The sequence below is a fragment of the Pleuronectes platessa genome, chromosome 4, assembly GCF_947347685.1.
Source record: "Pleuronectes platessa chromosome 4, fPlePla1.1, whole genome shotgun sequence".
In the NCBI taxonomy this organism is placed as follows: Eukaryota; Metazoa; Chordata; class Actinopteri; order Pleuronectiformes; family Pleuronectidae; genus Pleuronectes; species Pleuronectes platessa.
Window position 1 is genome coordinate 9,067,534 of NC_070629.1, and position 21,916 is coordinate 9,089,449.

At 40.7% G+C, this 21,916-nt stretch overlaps 1 protein-coding gene across 4 annotated transcripts; it reads right to left on the minus strand.

Annotated features, from left to right (window-relative positions):
- Positions 1–264: 264 nt before the first annotated feature.
- On the minus strand, positions 265–13,682 carry chfr (checkpoint with forkhead and ring finger domains, E3 ubiquitin protein ligase). 4 transcript variants are annotated; one of them, XM_053420387.1, is made up of 18 exons: positions 13,419–13,682; positions 12,451–12,574; positions 11,083–11,182; positions 10,732–10,841; positions 10,574–10,633; positions 10,282–10,479; positions 8,741–8,803; positions 7,467–7,641; positions 7,170–7,324; positions 6,865–7,024; positions 6,308–6,513; positions 5,981–6,097; positions 5,602–5,685; positions 5,238–5,308; positions 4,483–4,570; positions 4,217–4,324; positions 4,014–4,086; positions 265–3,575 (listed from the first exon to the last, which is right to left on the minus strand). In XM_053420387.1, the coding sequence occupies exons 2-18, from the start codon at positions 12,554–12,556 to the stop codon at positions 3,533–3,535; spliced, it is 1,917 nt and encodes a 638-aa protein (XP_053276362.1). In that variant the 5' UTR covers positions 12,557–12,574; positions 13,419–13,682; the 3' UTR covers positions 265–3,532. The 4 variants fall into 4 exon arrangements, with proteins under 4 accessions (XP_053276362.1, XP_053276363.1, XP_053276361.1 ...); XM_053420388.1 differs by having other exon boundaries at positions 13,339–13,682; XM_053420386.1 differs by lacking the exon at positions 13,419–13,682 and adding an exon at positions 13,179–13,330 and having other exon boundaries at positions 6,314–6,513.
- Positions 13,683–21,916: the final 8,234 nt, after the last annotated feature.

Below are 21,916 nucleotides of genomic sequence, written 5' to 3' on the forward strand. Positions count from 1 at the left end.
CACTAGATAAAGATTTTTGTTTATATTTGAAACAAATTGCGCACACTTATACCAGCCCCCTAAACATGCCTGATGATTTAATCAACATCAATAAATTCTCAGGGAAATCATCAATGTTGAAAAATGCTGCGTCTCACATTTTCATGGATCCGCCCCAAAATGTAATTGGATTCCTGACTCGTACTACGTCCTTCCACCGAGTTTTATGGTAATCCGTTCAGGGGGTTGGGAGTAATCCTACTAAATAAACAAACATAATAGACATTGAGGAAAACTGGGATTTATTGCGTTTATGTGAACACCACGTGGCACTAGGTGACACTACAGAGACAAACCTTATTAAACTGGACCCTACTGAACCGGAGGTCGCATCTGTTGATGAATACCCCAAACCATAAAGAATATTAACAGAAAATCAAAGAATCTGTACACAGTTCATTTCACGTTTCACTACTTCTCTCGTGGGTTTGGATCACGATTGGCTTTTTCTTTTGCGATGTCACAAAATTCAGCTCACACCCACAACTCCGGTTTAAAGGTGAGCACAGAGAGGCTTTTTCCATTCAACTGATGAATGGGGAAAGTCTTTCTTGTGACAAACAGTGAAGCTCAAACATCGAATAGAAGTAAAATAAGCCAATCATAATTATTAAATTAAGTTTGACGTAATGACAAAAACAAGTCCATTTCTACAGACAGCTATCTCTTTAATTTGTGATGGTAGACAAGCAGATCAGATCCATTTGCATTTCAACGAAAAAATGTTGCATTGCTGATGCAGGGTGAAGAGACATTGATCAAACTCAAACATAATTCTCAAACTTAAATTCCTGCATACATGTGCCTAGTGCTACTCTAGTGATTTAATTGGATTATAGTGGACTAAAAGTTCACGTAGTGCATTGTTTACAAAGTTTACAGGCATCCTCATCATGGCACTGTGAGATGCACAGCCAGCTTTGAACCGATGTGACACTGATGCCTGTTCCGTCTTCCACCTTTCTGGAAGCTGTGCTGAGGTAGAATGAAACCTGCCTCTTTCCGTTACTGCTGAGCAGCTTGGTCCAGACTTTTGCACACAAGGTGAGTAAATATTTGCCTCGACATACAACATAACCCCTCACGTCCGACCCCACGGAGAATGCAAAGCACGCCTCCAAAGCTGCTTTAATGCCAATCCCTGATTGGAGCGGCTTGAAACTGCTGTTGGCTTAGGGTGCCCAGATCTCCTGTTGGGAGTAATTAAAACCTAGCCACTCCGTCGGGGGGGATCGACCAGGCTTGTGCTGAGGGCCTGAGCTGCTGAGGAATGCCAATATGGACCCACTGTGGCTGAGGGCGGCCAAGAAACAAAACAACAAAATACACCTGCACCGCCATGCTAACACCACAAATTAATTAAGGAGCTCAGGCAGAGGCCGGGAAAGTGCCCATTCACAAATCCATGTAAGATTTGCACAGAAAATAAAGAGCTACATTCCAAAACAACACATACTGTATACATATATGATGATGTTACTAAGACTATAACAGAAATGCACATACTTTTCTAAAACTCTTACATTGTAAAGTATATTTTTCAAATGTGTATTTTTCTTTTTGGTGATGTATATCAGATTTTGGAATGAAACACTTCATGATTAAAAAGTTTGTGTTATTTGCAAGATTATTCACGACCCATACACCACAGACCCCTCCTCCAGGATGTTGGGTTCATATCTTAAACTTTAAAAAAGAAGCCTTTAAATGTGTGCAGGACAAATATGTGCAAAGACCCATAGCTGTACAAAATAGAAACATTAAGCAAAAGTAAACTAAATCATTTAAAAAAAAAAAAAAAAGTTTAACATTAATGTGTGAAACTATACATAATATACTAAAGCAAGCCAAAGCCTTATTTGAACATTTTCTCTTCCCTCTATTCTTCATATTCACCAGTATTTCTACACACTAACAGTGACTCTACCAACAAAAAAACAAACAAACAGGCGCCCATCAAGACTCATATTTATCCTAGTATTTCAGTATATAAGGCCTCTTGAAGTGAAAACTGTAAGAAAATGGAAAAATCCTGCAGGCTGATTTGTAGAAACTACATCAATACTGATGCATGCATGTCAAGCTCTTAGACTTTTACATTGACACAGAACCGTGGACCTTTGAACATGGTTAGCCTGCATTTAACACAACAAAACAGCAGCTCTGTGCACCTGAGGAACCAGAGAAGATGATTCTATTCAACTTAAATTTCAAATCAAACCAAACCCAACCCTCTGATCCACTAAAATCTCAAAACTTCAACACAATCTGAATAAACCTCTATCAAAATGTTTGGAAGGTAAGTAACAACGTATATAACTAGAACCCAAATGACCAAACACACTCTTGTGTTTGTATTGGCACTGTGTAACCTGCAACACGTTGCATATGAAAACAAGCACCCTCAGATTCAGCCTCATTAACTGTTAGTGGTTGCTTAGAGTGCAGCCGATTTTCTTCCACTCCTGGGCCGACATGGAGTAACTGCATTTCCTGGAGGCTTAGCCCTTACTACAAGGCTCTAAGAACACGTCCCTTCTACACAACTTTAATCACTTCGGAGATGATTATCCAGAGCAAAGCATACAAAGGAGGCCCCCATGCCCTCTGACTGCATTACAACACATTGATCCCCTTCCCACAGACATGAAATCCTACACGAATATCACATGGGATTATAAATCGACCCTACTTTGTGTGAGGGGCTTTGACATGGCTTTTTGCTCTTGCAAAACAGGAACCGACCATCAGAGGTGAGACCTGATCCTGTAAGAATCATATCTGCACAGAGTGGTGCCACCGTGCATTTCTTTAACTCTAATACAATTTTTCACTTCACTTTCACTGCAACAGATGTTTACACTGACTTTCGATTTGAAGCCCTGCATCTCTTAAGTCTGTTAAAACACTGAAGTGAAATAGAAAATATGCATCAGATCCTTTAAGACTCTATAACTAAGGCTGAATAAAGATATAACATAAAACATGCATATCAACATTTGTATGTGTACATACAGCACATGGCCTTATTCCGTACAGATTGCCTCAATCGCTCTTTATCTGAGAGGAAAACATTTTTGTCACACAGGCTGGAGGCCTGACATACCAGGAAGTACAATTCACTACCACCTTTAACCACCCTAACAAATAAAATACTGTCAAAAAGTGGTTGTTACCGGGTAAACTAGACAAATGCATGAGCCACAGAGACATGATCAGAGTATAGATGGTGGCTGCTGCTAAATGCAAATACCCAGGTCTGAACATCTTGAAACTTAACTTTAGTTGTCAAAGTAGAATTTGTGCATAGCATTATTTCAAACTTGTCACTATTGTAAATGTATACTGATTGTAATTTCTGCATTAATTTATTGCATAATGGCAGGAAGGCTACGATGGACATAACAAAAACTTAACAAGATCGTGTCTCATGACCAATGTGTGAGATGATCAGTACATTTGACACACGGAGGAAACAGACCACTCTTCTGCCTCAGTTCTTGAAACGTGTCTGCTCACAAATGTGGTTGAATTTCCTGAAATGAAAACAAAAGAGAAGAAACCATACCAGTTAGGTCAAAGAATCAAATCAAAGAAATGTGATGACATGAATCACGTTACACAGCTCTTTAAGATGCAGAAGGAGAAAATACAAGACCATGTTTATACAAGGACTCCCTCTAGTGGTAAAATGAACAAACTACATGCATAGAGATGGCTGATAAATAAATAAAACATTAAAGACGAAATCCAAAGCAATTCCGTCATTCAGCCCAGGAAAAAACAAAACCCTGAAATATCTGAATATAATGCAAGTTTTTAAACCTGTAAGGGAACAAGGACACATTGTTGCAGTGGAGACAGAAATCGCTTATAATGGTTCACTGTAACTAAATGTTTGCAATATGCACCCACCAGAGGGCAGATTTGCTGTGAGTGCGTTCATGTGGTGTTTTGTATCTAATAAGACTCACATTGCATGATGAGCCTTCACCTGCGTACGACAGTTGCGCCCCCAGTAACAGTCGGGGCGAGATGCTACAGCAGCTGAGGAGGAATATCAGAAGAAGTCAATATAAGGGTCAGAAATGTTACGGTGAAAATCTTTAAAATTACCAGTGCACAAACGTAAAAGTTTCCTAAAAAGCCTTCAAAGAGTGATCTTGTTGTGTCTGACCTGGCAGTTCAGAAAGAGGGATGTTCTGTCTGTACTTGTAGGCCAGCTCCTTGAACGATCGCAGGCCGCAGCAGAAGCATGTGATGGTGTTTGCAGTGATGCGGCAATCTGAAAGTCAGAAAGTCATCAGTGTCTCTTGCTAATCGGGACCTACTTCAGCCACATTGTGCGTGCTCCATGGCAGTGAATGAGACACAGATTGTAGATCTCCCAAAGGTTTCTGTATCAACATCCACTCCTTACTAATGAACGTGTGTTGAGCTCACCTGTCAGACAGTAGTTGTTTTGCTGTAAACCCTGCAGAGCCTCCTGAAGAAGATCTCTCCATGACTTCCCTCGCGAGGACAAGTAGTTCTGGTGGAGGCAAGGAAACACACACAAAAGCATCTTAACACCACGTATGACGGTATGTGCAGACATGCACTTCAAGCATGTTACAGTCTTAGCGTGTAAGTGCACTCTGCAGTTTTTGGAGAGAAGCTTTAGGTGGTGAACTTGGCATCTGGAGATAGTGTTTACCTTACAGTAGCAAAAGCAGTTTAGTGGCTACACATTCTTAAATGAGCAATTTGAGATTTGGAGGATACATACATATATCTTATGTCTGTTAGGTGTGAATTTTTTCTATTTGTAATTTTACACAATTGGTCAATTTAGTGGCTCAAATCTGATGTTGTGACAGGGTGAGTGTGTGTGCAGCACAAGAGTTTTATTATTGCACATTTATATGGACAATAATAAGCGCACAGGATTTTGTTTGCTCGAACGAAATTACTATTATTTACTTGCGTATAATTTATCTTCAATCTATGAGTTATGTGCTTTAAAAAAATGTTTTACCATGCTCAAACCTCAAATTGCTTGCACAGGAATGAAGCGCAAATATGAAACCGTTTTATTTGCAGTTGAATCAACCATCCAGGATACAAATAGCATTAACAAATTACTTACACAAGTAATATACAAATAAATACAAAAATGGTGAATAACAAGAACATATTTCCCATGAAGTCCCTCTTACCTGGAGGATCTCTGACTCATAGTTGTTGTTGTTAAGCACTCCATCCAAACATTTGTCCGTCAAATTGAGCTCTGAAAAAAAAAAAAAACACTGAATTTTTACTGCAGAACATTTAGCAAACAACAACTCATAAAATGTTCTATTAGTTTTAGTAGCTGCCGAGGTTAAACATCTGTGGGACATTTTAATTTCATGACAATAGTCAAAATGATAGATTAATGTAGAAGCACACAATCTGCACTGCAATTAAAAGTTATATTGGTAACAGCCAAAACAATCCCACACGGCTCCCAACCTACCAACCAGCCGTAAGGGAAGAGTTTGAGATCCCCCCCGGGGCTGTTTTGCTCAAACACATACATACCACTGAATCGAGCCAGACAGCCCTGACAGCCAATCCTCTGGCAGCCCCAGTACATGTGACAGAAGGGTCGCTGGCACAGCACACCTGCCAACACACAACACATCATGCATCCAGGGTTACAGAATGGAGTTTGTGCAAAAAAGTTATACTTTTATTAGCTCAGATTTTTGCATACCTCAAAGTATGCAAATTAAATACATCTTTATTCTGAAGAGTGTGACACAATTTACTGTTTACCTGTACTGCACAGACTGATTTCTAGTTTCCTACATAAACTCCTTCCTCTGTCATTGTAGTTACATGTAGTTTTCTGCCTGACAGTATATTTATATCTGTTTGTTTTTGTGCAGAGGGACTAACTTGTTCGGAAGGCACTCACATTGTTGAGCGGCGACCTGCTGGCTGTTCAGCTCTGCCCGCCTGTCTGGCATTGGCTGGAGGCAGCAGGTGCAGATGAGATGGCAGCCCTGAGGGGGGCAGCAGTACTCCGGAGGAGCTGCAGACAGGAAGGGGGCAGATAAAGGTTTTAGACAGAACCTGATGGAGGCCAGGAGGACATTTACAGTGTTGCTACAGTGGTTTCTTTTAAATTGCACACCGCAATTTTTGTTTTTGGTATTAAAAGTATAACAGCATGGCATATCCTGCAAATGTGAGAAAACAGTTTAACTTTAACTAGTAAACTTCCTATCTAATCTATGCTCACAATCACCAGAGGGGTCATCAGAGGATGTTGAGGGCTGCTCCCATATGGACTTTGCAGAGTCTTCTTCATTTGCTGGTGTTGGTGGAGCAGGTACAGGTGGCGGAGCGGACAGACCAGGGAACCAGTAGTTTGAACCTGTAGCAAACAGCACCTGGCTGACCTCCCTCCTGTAGCCGGGGCACTGTCTGCACATCAATAGAGGCTGACTGGAGTCCAAAACACAAAATGAAAATAATCACACAGAGAAAATAACTAAACATGAAAAAAAAAACTGTCGTCCAACATTGATGACTTATTATTTTAACAATGTTTTTATGACATTGATGGTTTTCATTTTTAAGTGTTTTTTTTAAGTTAACCTACTGCACAGTTATTCAATACATTTTTACTTGTATTTCACCAAATCATATCATAATTATCTCCAAGCCCTGTAAATATATATAGATATTTACTTATAATGTTTTCTATAGATGGTTAATCATGTCCTCTCTCTAAAATGTGTTAGAAATATACACATATATAGGTTTCCAACAAATGCAACCTGCAAGACCTTTTACCTAAAGTCTGAAGAGTCACTGTCGTTGTCAGAGAGCTCAGAGAGGTAATCTGAGCCCTCCTCATCAGAGAAGTGGCGCTCCACTTTTGGCTGCAACATGTCCTGAGTTATCTTGTTACGGCTTTCCATGCTCTTCAGATCCTCCTCACTGCGACCCTTTTCTTTTGGACAGAAAGATGCAAATCAACACAAACAAATCAATTTCTGCTCACATTTTGGGGAAATAAAATAAAATAAGTAGATCTTGCTTACACACAGTTAAGTGCTAATGTATCACGATTCAAATGTATCTTAATCTTTTCAAACCTGGGTGCTGGATAAGGTAGGCCTCCACAAGGTTGTTGAGGATGTGGTTCTTACGAATCCTCTCCACACGGCATCGGCAGGTGGGGCAAAGGGAAGAACGCTCCATCCAGCCCGAGTAGCAGGCAGCACAGAAGACATGCATGCAAGGCTGCAAACTGAAGCAAAACCAGACTTTGAGTATTCAACTCAAACTCTTTTCACACTTGATGAACGTGCATGAGTATCCAAAGTACCTTGCAAGACCACAAAGTGGGGATAAATCCCTAAACTTGGGTATCACAGCCCTTGAGATCTTACCTGACACAGTCATGCAGCAGGTCCTGGCAAATAACACATGTCAGAGTCTCCTCCATCTTGTCAGTTTTAGCCCCTTCCACTGGTGGTTTGGGTAAAAGACTCCCACGACTTCCCTTAGCTGCAGCGATGACTTCTGCACTGGAGGTTTGTGGCGAAGGTGAATCATAACCATTATCTGTAAACACAAATAGTGTATATTACACCCTCCAGGCTCGGCTTAAGGCTGGTGTAAAGAATTGGGTCTGGAACTAAATCTCTGACAAAAGCTCTTAGAATATGTAGAACTACTGTTAACTTGAAAGACACTCTTGTCTGACAAGGTCACCTTAAACTCAATCAAAATGCACACACTCGTAGATATACACTATATGGAAGAAAGTATTGGTACAAAAATCTTCATCATCGAATCCAGGTGCTTCATTAAGTCCCATTGCCATTGGTTGGAATAGCGCCTTAGTTCCAGTGTAGGGAAATCTTAATGCTTCAGCTTACCACATTTTGGACAATTCTATGCTTACAAATTTGTGGGAACAGTTTGGATAAGATCCTTTTCTGTTCCGGCATCACTCTGCCCTAGTGCACAAAGCAAGGTCGATAAAAGCATGGTTGGGTGAGTTTGGTGTGGAAGAACTTGACTGGCCCTTACAGAGGCCTGATCTAGGGTTAACACCTTTGGGATGAACTAGAACGGAGATTGCGAGTCGGGTCCTCTTGTACAACATCAGCGTCAGACCTCACAAATGCTCCTCTGGATGAAAGGGCAAAAATTCCCACAGACACGCTCCAAAATCTTGTAGAAATCCTTCCCAAAAGAGGGGAAGCCGTTATGGCTGCAAAGGGGGGGGAGACCCACTCTATGTTAATGCCTATTGATTTAGGACGGAATGCCATAAAAGCTCCTGTAGGTGTCTCAATACCGTTGCACATATAGTGCTATAGTACATGTTCTCTAAATGTGCCACTTTTTTTTTTATCAAGATCCATGAATGATTCCCTGGGAAATCAATGAAATCATGAAATCTCACAATTGTAAAAAAAAGTAAAGGAAAAATTCCAGAGCTGCCTCCTGATCTGGATCAGCATAAAAAATGAACGTGTTCTTTCTTGAGCCATTTTACATCCTGCCATATAGTTTCATAGTGAACCGTAAACCTGCGTTTTCTGGCTTACAAACAAATACAAAACATCTAATCAACAAAAGGGAAACTGGGGAAAAGATAACGTTCTTTGCATAGGTATTAAATCAAGGAAAACCAGGTCACAAAAAAACGAACCGTCATCTTTTTTCCGCCTTTTGCTTTCCGGCTCCATATAGTCCATATCTTCTTTAGCAGGGCCTGATAAAAAAATAGAAACAACAGATCAGTTGAAACAGATCAGACTTGGAATGATTCATATAATGTGGTTCATGACATTTGGGTGACATCAGGACATAAATGCAAGCAGTGCTGGACCAGTTAAAGCTGAAAGGCAGACATCAATTAGAACATCACTTAAGTGGAAGTGAGTTCTCAGAACAGTATTGTGCACCATAGAGAAACGGATTTTGCCTGTTTGTAATCATTTTGTACTTTCCTTACTCCTGTCAGCAGCGCTGGTCTGCTCTGTCCAACACCTACGACCACCTTGCAATTAAAATAACACTACCATCAAGTTGAATATTTATTTATTTTAATCGTGTTACATGTATTTTGTGTCTACATTAAGATTACGTATAGCAGCAACACACTATGCTGAGAGTGAAAGGAAACCCTAACCCTAACCCTAGTTCCACAAAAGAAGCTACTTATGTGCTTTGAAAGCAGCTTGATAACACAATGTTGAGAGAAAAAGAGCAGAGGCACTAAAACCCACAACAAAGGCCATTTACTCCATCATCTGGTACCTGTATTGACCACGAGGCCAGTCGGTGCCAGGATCGGACTCTGCCAAATTCGATCTCATTGTACGTTCACTTTTCTGGCGATTAATCAGAGCAGCGTTTTTTTTTTTTTAACTTTCATCGTTTCTAAAAGTTGGGGGAGGTGGTATAACTGACTCAGTTAGTCACAATCATAGTTGGGATTTGGTTGGCAAACTCAGATAGAAGCCATGCTGAAGATAGTGTGAGAACACGCCAGCTAACCATGTTTTAGGCATTACAGCCTGCACCGAGTTAAAGCTTGATCCAAAATCAGAATTTCTCAGGTACAAACTATCATCAGCAGGTCTGCACCTCCATCAGTAACTGTAATCAGTAAGTTACCAAGAGCACAGAGTACAGACTGTTTATAAAAGACACCACCTCTCTGTCTGCTCCTTTAACATCCAGCGAATTCATGGACACAAGAAATCGGACTATTGACAACATTACTCTAGGCTTACGTGACTTATATATTCCATTCATATGCATGTTATAATGAGCATAGAGCATAGTGTGATTAAAGCTCAAATCAATATTTCAACAACTAGGTCATACGTCTGTCCCTATGGAAAATATCACCATTGGGAAGTTTTGCTAAAACACGCCTACCTAATGCAATGTTTGGAATACTCCACGTCTTGATTTGATTATTTATTTTTCTAAGTATGACCTCATTTAGGTTAAGGTAATCAGAAAGTACTGTTTCAGACTATTATCTTGATCTGGTTCATATTGGGATATTGTTGTCCATATAAACGTATCTAATCTGACCACACAGATGATATTTTGTTGTTACAGTTATAAATATGTATACCAATTCCATTTCATTACATTACATTCTTTGTCATATCATGATGTTATTTTAAGGTCTTATCAACCCATATTTAAATGATGTGTTAGCAGAGAACCTACCAAAGGCAGGAGAGGCTGCGGTCGCCATGAGACCAGAAAGGAGGGGGCTCTCGATGCAGAAGTGGGAAGTTGAGGTGGAGGGTTGAGGTTCCTCCTGAGTCGGATCACAAGGAGCCTTTGAGAGCATCACAGGCTCCACGGAGAGCGACATGTCTGAAGCTGGGACAGGAGCAGGACTGTGGGCTGGTCTCTCCACGTCTGAAGTACAGAAACAAGGGGGGGTAATAGTGAGGCACAAGGTAGCTGAATAAAGGTGGTTGACCTGGACAAAATAAACTATCAATCTACTTACCATAACAAGGTTCTGAAATAGCTTGCTCCGTTTTGATTGAGTGGTAAACATAGGCGATGTCTACAGGGTGAAAAGAGAGAAAGTGGTCCAACTTAACTTCTTATGAATTCATATAAAACGTATTATTATTATGACGGCAAAAAATGTGAACAACTCACTTTGCTCTGGTTCACTTTTCCTATAGACAAAGTAGATGACATCACCGTTCTGCAGCATGTGAGTTTGCTTCTTCACCAGTTTGGACATGTTGATCACTGTGCCATTCGTGCTGCTCACAAACAGAAGTGCAATCATGTGTCATTGTAATGGTTTGTTGAGTTTGCTTCATGAAAGGACAAGTACACACATCCAAACAGCTGTTAAAACAAAAGCTCTCTTTCAAACGTTTCAAGTATTTCTTCACAAAGTTTGAGTAGAGCATTAATTAGGGAGTTAACACATGATACATGTAATAATATCTGCACTGATCGTTTATGGGAAATGATGGGTAAACATTCAGTGTACACTACCTCATGTCTTCGAGCCACACCAGGCCGGAGCTCTCATCTTGCACAATCTTGCAGTGCTCCCCTGACACCAGTTTGCTGGCTGGAAATGACAGATAACATCCTGGCAACACAAAAAAACACCATGAGAACACAGAATGGACATTTGACAGATTACTGAAGCTCTACAAGACAGGAGCTATTAGGGGGGAAAAAATCTGAGATTTCTAGAAATAAGTCAGAATTGTAATAGATTCATAATATTAAGAGTTAAGTTGTAAATTATAAATTACAAGCGTAAAATCATGAAAATCAAGCTGTTTCCTGAAGCTATATTTTAGCATAAATTTCACAAAAAATGTAAATACTTTTTTCTTCAAAAATCTTTTGTTACATCAGTAACGCACTACCATCCTTATCCTAAGTAAGGATAAGTATGAAATTGTGTCTACTCAAACAGGTTTGGAGGAAGTTGCCTCTTTTTTGGAGGAGAAAAGATGTTAGTGGTCGCCTGTGAGATTATCTTTGGTTACATCTGCGTCATATTCAAAGATATTTCACCATTTCTCGAGAAACAATGAGAATGGTAATAAACATTTTTGATTTAGAAGGACTGGAACGCTGGCGATGTTCTCCTTGCTGCTCATTTCCCCCCAAAAAATGTTTTCTTTATTCTTGAAATATTACAACTAGTTTCTCATTCATTTATGACTTAATTCTCGCATATCAATACATCATTTTTTTTTATCTGAATATTTTTTTCTTCTGTACCTCGCTGTGAGTATAGTGGTGCACAAATGTTTCCATTAAAGATCATGACATGTTTTTATATTAATTTCAGTTTTCCCATCTCTGACCATACTTCTCCATATCACTACACCGAAAATTCAACCTCATGCCATTAAGATTCACCTAAAAGCAGGTTGCGTCAGATTTTTTTTTACAGCCATGAATGCCCAGACATAGACTAACCAATTAAAACTAGTGCTTTGCAATGCAAACAAGTAGACCCCAAAAGTCCTCAACAAAGCAGACACAGGGGGAAATATAGGCCTAGACCTTTTCTTAAGCAAAACCCATACAGAAAAAATCTACTTAATATTCTGCACACATGTTCTCAATGGACGTCTTTTGTTGTCATCCCAAGGGGCCGTCTAAGTTTGGTGCACTAAAAAAGCTTTGTGTTTTCAAGGGGGAGGTTTTAAAGGCTCCAGACACTGACAGCAATGTCTGCACCACAGACAGGCTTGTCTTTTGTTAGGAGGTATACCAGATTTTGAGCTTTTTTAAAAAGATAGTATGTGAAATGTTTTATAATAAAACAAGATTCTTATTTATCTTTTTAGTTAACTCCATCATTCATTAATTCCATCAAAAAACAAAGTATCTGACCCTTTTTCCTGCCAACTGTGCATTCCCTGTTGAAAAGCAGCACCGTCTCACTGGAGTCCACTTTGACCAGCTTCCCCCATGGTCGTCCTCTCCCACAACTGTCCATCACCTGATGCTTTTGTTCCTGGAAGAAATGATGAGAAGAGGACGGTTTAAATAAGCACTCATCTATAATTATGTGCCAGACAAAATGAAATGAATCCTCAGCGCCATGTTTCGAAAGTGTTTGCATTGCAAGATTGGCTCTGATGAATGTTGCCAAACTGGCTACACAACTCTGACATTCAAAGTCAAAACAACGTTGACACATTATATGTTTACTAAATTTAAAATCATTCATCCATTCTAACGTTCTGTATTAGATTCACTACACTGAAATTGTAATTAACATTATTGTTTAATGTTTCTTCAGCAAACACACAGTATAACTTTTTACATGTAATGGGATTGTTATGAGTTTGAAATCTCTTTAAAAATATATATTTCTAAAGGATATTTCATGCATAACGTGAGCCGAGTTGACGAGTGCAGCTTATGGAGCCATAGACGATTATGAGCAAAGTTATCGTGCACATACACCGAGCACATCAAATAGGAAGACATACAACTGGGTGAGTTTCCAACGAGGTCTGGTAAAGATCCCTCAGAGGCACAATCTGCTAACCAGACGTCGCTAAGCTCGGTTTCTCTGGGTTTACTAGCCCTCCAGCGTCAGCAGCGGACTTTACCGTGAGGCCACCTGTTCCAACCTGCTCTCCTCTCGGCTGCCAGCCCTCGGTGTGCTCCCTCGTCTCATCTCGATTCATATTACAGCAGTTATTGTCAACACACGCAACTTCGCTCAATAATAACACGAAGCTAACGCGAAAGCTAACATTAGCAACCCACCGTAGCTCGCAGCTAAGAGAACAAGTAGAGAAACCCCCGGTGACGTGACGACTCTCTCATGTGAGGAACTGTTCGTTTACCGTGACGGGACGAGTTTGTTGATGAGTTGGTTGAGAATACAGCAGCTCGGTGTCCTCATGTGCCAGAGAAACGCTCAGACGCACTTCCTGCCAGGGCTGACAATACGCATCAGCTGATGGAGGAGGGGCAGAGGCGCCTGTGGAGAAAAGTTCATGTCATGTCATCCTCCCAGCGAAGAACATGGCTCAGACTCAAACTGAAACCACAACGTGTGTGAGGACATGTCTCCAGGCTCTCATGTCAGCTGCCATCACTGTATTAATGCAGGGACATAACGAAAGTGAAACACAGATTCACTGTTGGACTCTCACCTATGGGCAGAAATATGTGTCACTGGAAACTTAATATTTCATAACTAACCATTTGAACTGCTCAGTAAATTGGAATTTAGTTTGAGTGACATCTTTTGAAATTGAATCGTTTAAATTATATTACAAAACTGAATCTGAAACACATCATTGTAAATGGGCTTTACCCAAACTGGGCAGTATGGTGGCCCTGAGGGGCAAATCACAACGGCAAATCACAAAACACAACAACTTTGTGATTACAATTGAGATTAAAAGTCCATTTAATTCAGTTCTTTGCGTTTTCAAGAAACATGAGTGATCTCCAGTTGAGGGAAAGGCTACTATAAGCCCCAGAACTGTACAATCTGAACTGGTCAATAGCATAACACAGGGCCAACACACAGACATGTATGTGCTTTTATCATGATTATTACTGTAATTTAGCTCAATTCTCTCCTCTCAACTCTACCAGATGGCCTGTTGTTGGTTTCTTACTGTAAAGTATGTTGTGATTTGCTGGGATACAAATCAAATTTGATTGAATCTGAAAATGTGAGCAAGAAATCACATGACTTCAAAACCCCCCAAAAAAGCCAGCCTACACCTGTTACAGTGAAAACAATAGTTGTGTAAAATAAATGTATTCAACAGCCAACAGCTCCCTGAATTCGCATTTCCCCAATTCCCTTTTAATTTTAATACATTAAGGTGGGAACAAAGCAGTTGCAAGGTTTAGGTATTAATTCATTCATTCATTAATCAATAATCAATGAGATAAACCCCACTGAAAATAAGATAAACCATTTTTTTAACAAAAAATCATTCAACACAAACTTTAACCTACCTCGTTTGGTCCATATCCCATCTACTATCATGGGGAAGGCCCAGCCAGACACCAGGTGGCGATCAAGAGGCTTTGGCTTCACTGTTGAAATGCTGTCATGTCGTCCATCTTTATAAACAGTCTGTGGCAGCAGGATTCGCACATAAGCAGAACTATGAATGCTCGGCCCCGTGCGTAGGCTGATGTGCACACCGATGGCGTAGCTGCGACGCAGAAGCATGAATCAGCTTTAAAGACTGGAAAGGCCTATATTTAGGTGGAGGGAGAGAAACAGAAGCGAGGGAAATGAGCTGGGCTATGCGCTCCACCCAACGTCTCTTACAAACAAGATGGATGAGATCAGAATGACAATTGGGATATATTACCTCAATGTTTATGAGTTGTTATTATTCCCAAAAAAGAGAAAAGATCACACAAAGGTCCAATAATCGATACACTTTGTATTTCTTCGTTCCTATCCCATTATTCATATGGCTCAGTTTTATCTTATGAAAGTTTGGATTCATCTGTCCCTGTATCAGTACCACAGGAGTAAACTACCTCACAGTATAGAGCAGTGAAAACTTGTAGCACCTGTGTGTCATATACCCAGGGTTATGATCCATTGGGGCCCTTCTCCTGTGGAACAAGTGCTTTCACTTAATAATTACATATAGTTGTCGATAATACTTCTATTTATACTCTCTATTTATACATGAAAATTGATTGGACATTGCGAAAGCAAGATCTTAACTTGTATTGAATCTCAATATTTATTCCACCATTTCAGTCAGAGACCCTTCAATCAAAGAACGAACCATGTTTAACACATGACCAGATTTCTTAAAGAAACAGAACAGCAACACACATTCTGTCAGCAGCACCAATGACCCCCTTCATACACATAGCACATAAGCAGGTTGTGGTGGTTGATGGAGCCGCTGCAGTTTGACAGGGTTCAGATGAGTGTCTCAGAGTAATAGGCCCAGTCCTAATGTCCTCCTTCAAAGACTTTGAGGCTTGTCCCTCAGGGCTCAGCACTGTCCCTCGGTGAAAAAGTATGTGGGGGCTTGGTCGCAGACTTTCTGAGCCCATGTATGCTCACCTTCTTTAATGGAATTACCCACAGTTCATAGCAAAAATGTAAAAAAAATAATGTTTTCATGTAAGTAAACACTATACAGCAAACACTTTGTGCTGTTTCATATCCAGAATGTATGTAGTTGCTTTTCTAATTTAATTTTTATTTTAGCATAATGATGCCAGATGTTATTTAATATAACAAATTAAGCTCTGTAATGCTACAGTCACGGACATGGGGACATCAGGCAGTTGGAACCTCAAACACTTTGGCCCTGAAGAAAGTAAACAACATAAAATAAATAGTCCCAGACATAGTATTTAAATATGGTGCATTGTGCGGTCCCACTTCTATTTATTTGACATTCTGAGTCCTTGCTGTCTTTCACTCTCAATCCCTTATCAGCCGATGTCATTAAGTCTGTGAGGGTTTAAGGTTTGAGTCCCGAGGGGACAGTGAGTCAGTCCCATAATGTTACAATAGCTACACTGTGCAACTGCAGAAATAAGACTTGATTTGACAGGTCAGATGATGAATGAGCCAATGATTAACTGATGCTGGTCAGCTAATGAACCTTAACTGTGCTTCAAGTGTTTACACAAAATCATTTTGTAATTCATCCTGAATGTCAGAAGAGTTTTAAATGCAAATGTCATTCATATATCGACATGCTTTTATTTCAATTTGTGTGGAGTTGTAGCAATAATAGCAGATATTTAATTTCATACTAAATGCCTTCACCATGTTGACATAGAAAGTCGGTATGGCTCCCGTCTCTGCTCACATTGAGAAGGAATCACACAGCATGGCTTTGCTAGACCACTGACAATTTTGAAATAGGATTTTACAGTCCAATTACAAGTGGGCTGATCTTTCTTGTTTAAGAAAGACCAACATGTCTCCCTAATAGAAAAAGCAAACGAGTTCTTAATGCAGGACTAATCTCAGTACCAGCCCCCACCTCTTCCCTGGCAGTACATTATTAATGGGCAGTGTGCAGGCTGGTGAGCACTGGGGCCTCTCCTCGCTAATGTGTTCATCCCTCATTGTTATGATGTCTTCTGAGTAAAACGCACACACACTCTGCCTTCACAGAGCTTCACACCTACACGCACACACACACAACAGCACACAGAGGTGTGCCCTCCATGCAGAATATACTATTATGTTTTTAGTTGGCAGTCAGCGTGAGCCGTGAATCCTCCACAGATCCTCTGATAAGGTCACAACGGCAAATTGAATGTGGCTTATTGAATCCCACACCCACGCTGTCAATCAGCGTTTCCTAATTGGATCAAAGATTACTTGTGGCAGCTGTATAAAACATCAAACGTGTAATTAAATGAAATAATGAGAAAATAAACCTTAATGTTGCCAAGTGGGAATGAAGGCGAGCTGAGGAACGTGATTCCGCTGTGCTCTCTGAAATTATCTCTCTCCGGCGCAGGCTAATTGCTGGAGGATGTCCTCTTAACTGAGTGTGAAAAGCTGTGTCTAATTACTGCAACATTAATCAGGCATTAGCATGTTATCACAAGGTTAACTTATCAGGAGGGGCCCATGAGCAGCTGGAGGTGCCATTTACCCACGCTGCATTGGGCCAATTGGGCCACAAGGGGTAGTGCTTGTTCTTCCTATGAATCATTACTTGGTGAAGGCAAGAGATGACATGAAAGGCAACCATGTTGGATTGGACTGAGCGAGCGTGGCGGTTTCGAGATTCCTCAGTGTCGAATGGCAATGACCAGAATCAATATCAGCCATTTCCGGCTCATTGTGGAGTTGAAATGGGAACAGTTATCCTCGGGGGATTAGAATTTTTAGGTTGTAATTTGTTAACATCTTTACCATACGCTGTGTGAGGAATTACATGCACTGAGAGAATCTGCAAAATCAATGTCAAGCAATTGTGTGCTTGGTGGAGCAATTGAGTCCAATGTAATGAAGATTGACTGGAATATGAGAGCGTCCTAAATTACCCCACAAGTCAAATCTGAATACAGACAGAACATCACACATCGCCGATGGTTGAGAAATGTAAAGCGTAAACCAATCGTCTTCAGCTGATTGAATTTATAAAAGGCCTTATACAATGTGGAAATGCATTTTTGCAGGAATATTAATTAGTGCGTTTGGCTTATTTTTGTAGAATCACATGGGAAAAATGTGTTAGATACAAAAATACAAAGTTACTCATGCATATTTGAGCCATTGCGTGCCAAATGACCTGCAAGTGTGTCGATTAAAGGTCGTTTCTGGCAGCAGGCTGGTCCTGTGCCCCGACTTCATTACCAGCAGCTCCGGAGCGGTCTCATCAGGATTCCAGCAGGGCAGAGAAGCCGTACCTCCAGCAGCCCTGCCAAAGGCGCTCATTTGTCAGTGAGGCATGGAGATCACAGGCCGACAAATCTCCCACGTCTCCCAGACTGTCAAGCTCTTTGCCTGCATATCAAAGACAAAAGAACAGAGCTGGAGAGCAAGAGAGCAGAGCAGCCATTCTATTTAAAGATGGTCAGCCGTTTAAACCCCCTGAGCGTGCCCTTTGAAAATGCCTATTAGCCTGGGTGAGAGAGATTACAAGCAAATAAAATTACATTCATTGTGATATTTGATTCCATAATACCCCCGGAATTATAATTACACCGCACTCACACTTTTCATTTAAAAACCATTCGGCGACGACAAAGAATAAGAGATGGGAATGAGCAGGTTGTGCATCTAGCGAGTGAGTGCACATTATCAGGCTTGTTTCACTAGAAGTAACAATAACGGGAGAAGAATGGAGTAATGGCACTAATAAGAATGTAATCAGCTGAGAGAGCAAGATTTAATGATATGGAACACAGGGCTTTATTTTCATATGTCAGTCTTTTGGTGCATAGACAGAAGGATAAAGCTGAAATTGCCTTGTTGCTGGTGTTACCTTCCTCCCAGAGGCTGCAATATGGAAACAGATTTTATTTTTGAAAAGGCACACCTCTCACAAACCTACACAAGGCTTAACTCCCCCCCGAATCATATCTCAGGTCTGTCTGTCAGGGTTGCACCAAAAGCACAACGGTGTATTACAGGGGGAATGTGGGCATATGCTGTCTGGCTTAAACCAACAAGCAGAAGGGAAGAGATAAGAGGCATTCTTGGGCGGCACAGAAACGAGGAATGAGAAGGGCCAGCTTGATAGCAGTACTTGTTGTTCTGATGTGTTAAATAGCTGGCCTTCAACACTCCAATCAATCGCTGAGTGAGCCACTGTGTAGCCAAGGGTTGAGTGAGATAGCCAGATGGCTGCAGTCAATGGAGCTCTGCCTGGTTTCTTGTGTCACAAAGGGACGATCATGAATCTGGCCACACAGACCGGACAGAATAAATGAAATATTGCAGCCTGAGTGTTTTCCTAGGTTGATAAGCTCAAATAGATGTTGTTTCAAAATGTATCACTGATTAAAGCTCGGTGCTAATCAGCAACAGAATAATAACAAGTCGAGTCATCCCCAAAACATTCAACAACATAGTTGGCCTTGGGTGGCTATCGGGCACATTTTTTGTTTTGGCTTGCACGACGAGCTTGTCTGATGTGATAAGTATTACTGTAGATCTGACTGTGTGTAATGGTGCAGACCAACCATTGAGCGGTACTCAGGCCATTTGACACAGGAAAGCAGGAGGCAGCCAATATGCCAGCGTGTGCACACAAGAACGTCTGTGGGACAAGACAAGCATTTTTGAATTTTCTCCAAGACCTCCAGAGGCCTGTGTTGACTAATCTGCAAACAATCCGCTCTGCAAGCTCCATTGCAAGTGGAAGAACAAGCCCCTTAAGCTGTGACATTAACAAACACAGCGAGATAAGATAGGGTTTGTTATCTTGGTGCAACTCCTGCCCAGATAGGCGATAAGAGCCATTCAAAGCATGTTTGCTGCCAGACAAATTTCCAAAGGAGCATGGGAGGCAGGCAAAGCCAGGCATGGAATGCTGAGAAGCCCCACTTAAGCCAGTCTCATGAAGAATATGATCCCCCTGGCCTTTTCCACCTTATCATAGCCTCATTTGGCATTTTTGTAGCCGGCCGTTATAACTTGTTGATGACATGAACACACTCAGACTGTGCTGAAAGAAGCAATAAGAAACCGAAATGCATCAAAGATCGATCTGCGTACATTATACTCCACTATACTATACTACAACATCATTTCATCAACAAATAACTGCAGATTTAGAGTATTAGAACATTTGATTGATTATTTCATATATTATTAAGATGTTTGGAAGCTGTCCTAAGAAGTTGCCACATTGACTGACAGATTATTTCCAGATGAATATCATCTGAATCAAGAGACTGAATAGCATCACTCAGATCTATGAATGTTGCTACTAAGAAACCTGGATGCTGACCTTACTCCGAATGTGTTGCTTAAAGAGCTGATTAATCTATGTATACATTTCCAGGAAAACTGGGACAAGGTCGACTTTTAATCTAAAGGTATACATTTGCCATGTTTAATGAATATGGCACACATAAATTTGTCATTTTAGTATAATAGATAATTGTTGATTAATAAAACAAGAACATCTCTATGAATTGAATGAGATCAATGAAATGTGTGTGGGATTTAGTGGTATCTAGTGGTGAGGTTGCACAGTGCAGCCACCTGACAACCTGAGAAACTAAAGCTGCTTTCAGACATGCACTGAACTCTGCAGTTTCTCCGTATCGTCTCCGGAGGAGCGTGTGAACACAATTGTCTGAGTGAGATGCTCCGCAGTCTCTGGAGACTCTCTCTAGGCAGCAGAGTTAATACTCCACTTCCTGTTTGCTGCACCCGGCTGCTCCACCTCTCGCCTGAGTAAAGTGGAGGATTTGTTGCTGTTGTGAACGCATCTGTGCAGGAAACCTCCTGCTGTGTTGTGCATGTGTGAAAGGCAAACTGTGGGTAAACTCTGTCGCCATTTGTTAAAATTTTACCTGCAGATTACATTAGCCTAAGGTTGTAGGCTAATGTAATAATGCAATTCTGGGCCACTGTAGAAACGTGGAGAACATGCGCCCTGTAAACATAAAGGATACATGCTAAGCTAACAAAATAAAACAATTCTTGGTGCCTGTGACCTTCTAAGTGCCTCCCCATTGATCATCACTGTCTTCTATCTAATCCGGAAAAACCTCAAGCTTGCAAAACTTTGTACTTTAGGAATGTTGTTTACTGTCGGCAATTGTAACAAGGAATATTTCATCACTTCTTTCACATTGTGCAAGTTACAATTAGTCACTAGACTTTTTCTGTCACTAAAGCAAGTGACAGAAATGACTCAACATTAAATGTACTCGTCATAACCAGCATTAGCAGCGTCTTAGTATTAAAATTATACATTTAAAAAAGCCTGCTAACTAAGAGTGTAACCACTCACATTAAAGAAAAACAAATTAGCTCTAAACCATTCAAATCAAAGGCATTTATTGAGCTGACGCTAACTTTAGCTAGCTGGACATTGGTTGAGTTAGCATTGGAGGTCATGATTTATGTGTGCATACGTTTTTTTCCATTTAACTGAAATAAGTTTATGCTGCTGGTCCAGGGCTTGGGAACAACTGTCTTTGATTATATTTGTTGTGGTGTAAAGATATTTAATATATGAACTCATACAGAATCCTTTAGATGCTAACTGAAATGTGCCCACAGCTAAATCCACTGTCTGGGCTGTTTCTGCTTTAGATGACTGATGGTCTCAAAGCCCGGCTCTGTGGGAACCAACAGTTTAATATTAGGGCTTTGTTTTCAGTAGAAGGAAAGCACGGTTTTATGTGGAAAGATAGAATGTTTTATTTTTACATGTCTTATTAATTCATAGGCTGTAAAAACAACCTTTTTGTCAATTTCATAATTTCACATTGGAAAGGAAATCCTCACACATGGACGCCAAGAAATAGGTATTGCGTCTCTGCCAGCGTCGAACTGAATAAATGCTTATGAATATGCCCACACCACCAGAGGGGATGGACTAAATCGTAATTCTCATTCTGCGGCTTGGAAAAACTTCCTCCTTCCCCGGTGCCAAGCAGCTCTGAGGCGATCCCAGTGATGAGCCAGGGAACACTCTGCTAACTGAGCTCTGGAGAAATACGGTCACGGCAAGATCCATATTCAAATAAACTTCATTCTTGGCCCGTGCACACAAGCCATGTTGTCACCAGCTGGCAGTGCCTCTCACCACCCCTTCAAATACTGAGCCACTTTTGATTAACGTCTCTACGGCTAATCATGTGCATTAGCTGTGCCAAATTGGACGAGGCACGTAAGGCCTCC

What these genes read in the sequence shown, in the direction of transcription:
- chfr (XM_053420385.1), bottom strand. Translation starts at nt 13,256, where the DNA reads ATGAATCGAGATGAGACGAGGGAGCACACCGAGGGCTGGCAGCCGAGA. An exon ending in GAAAAGTGAACCAGAGCAAA is followed by an intron (nt 10,634 to 10,731) that starts GTGAGTTGTTCA and finishes TTCACCCTGTAG; the next exon opens with ACATCGCCTATGTTTACCAC. An exon ending in TATTTCAGAACCTTGTTATG is followed by an intron (nt 10,480 to 10,573) that starts GTAAGTAGATTG and finishes TCTGTACTTCAG; the next exon opens with ACGTGGAGAGACCAGCCCAC.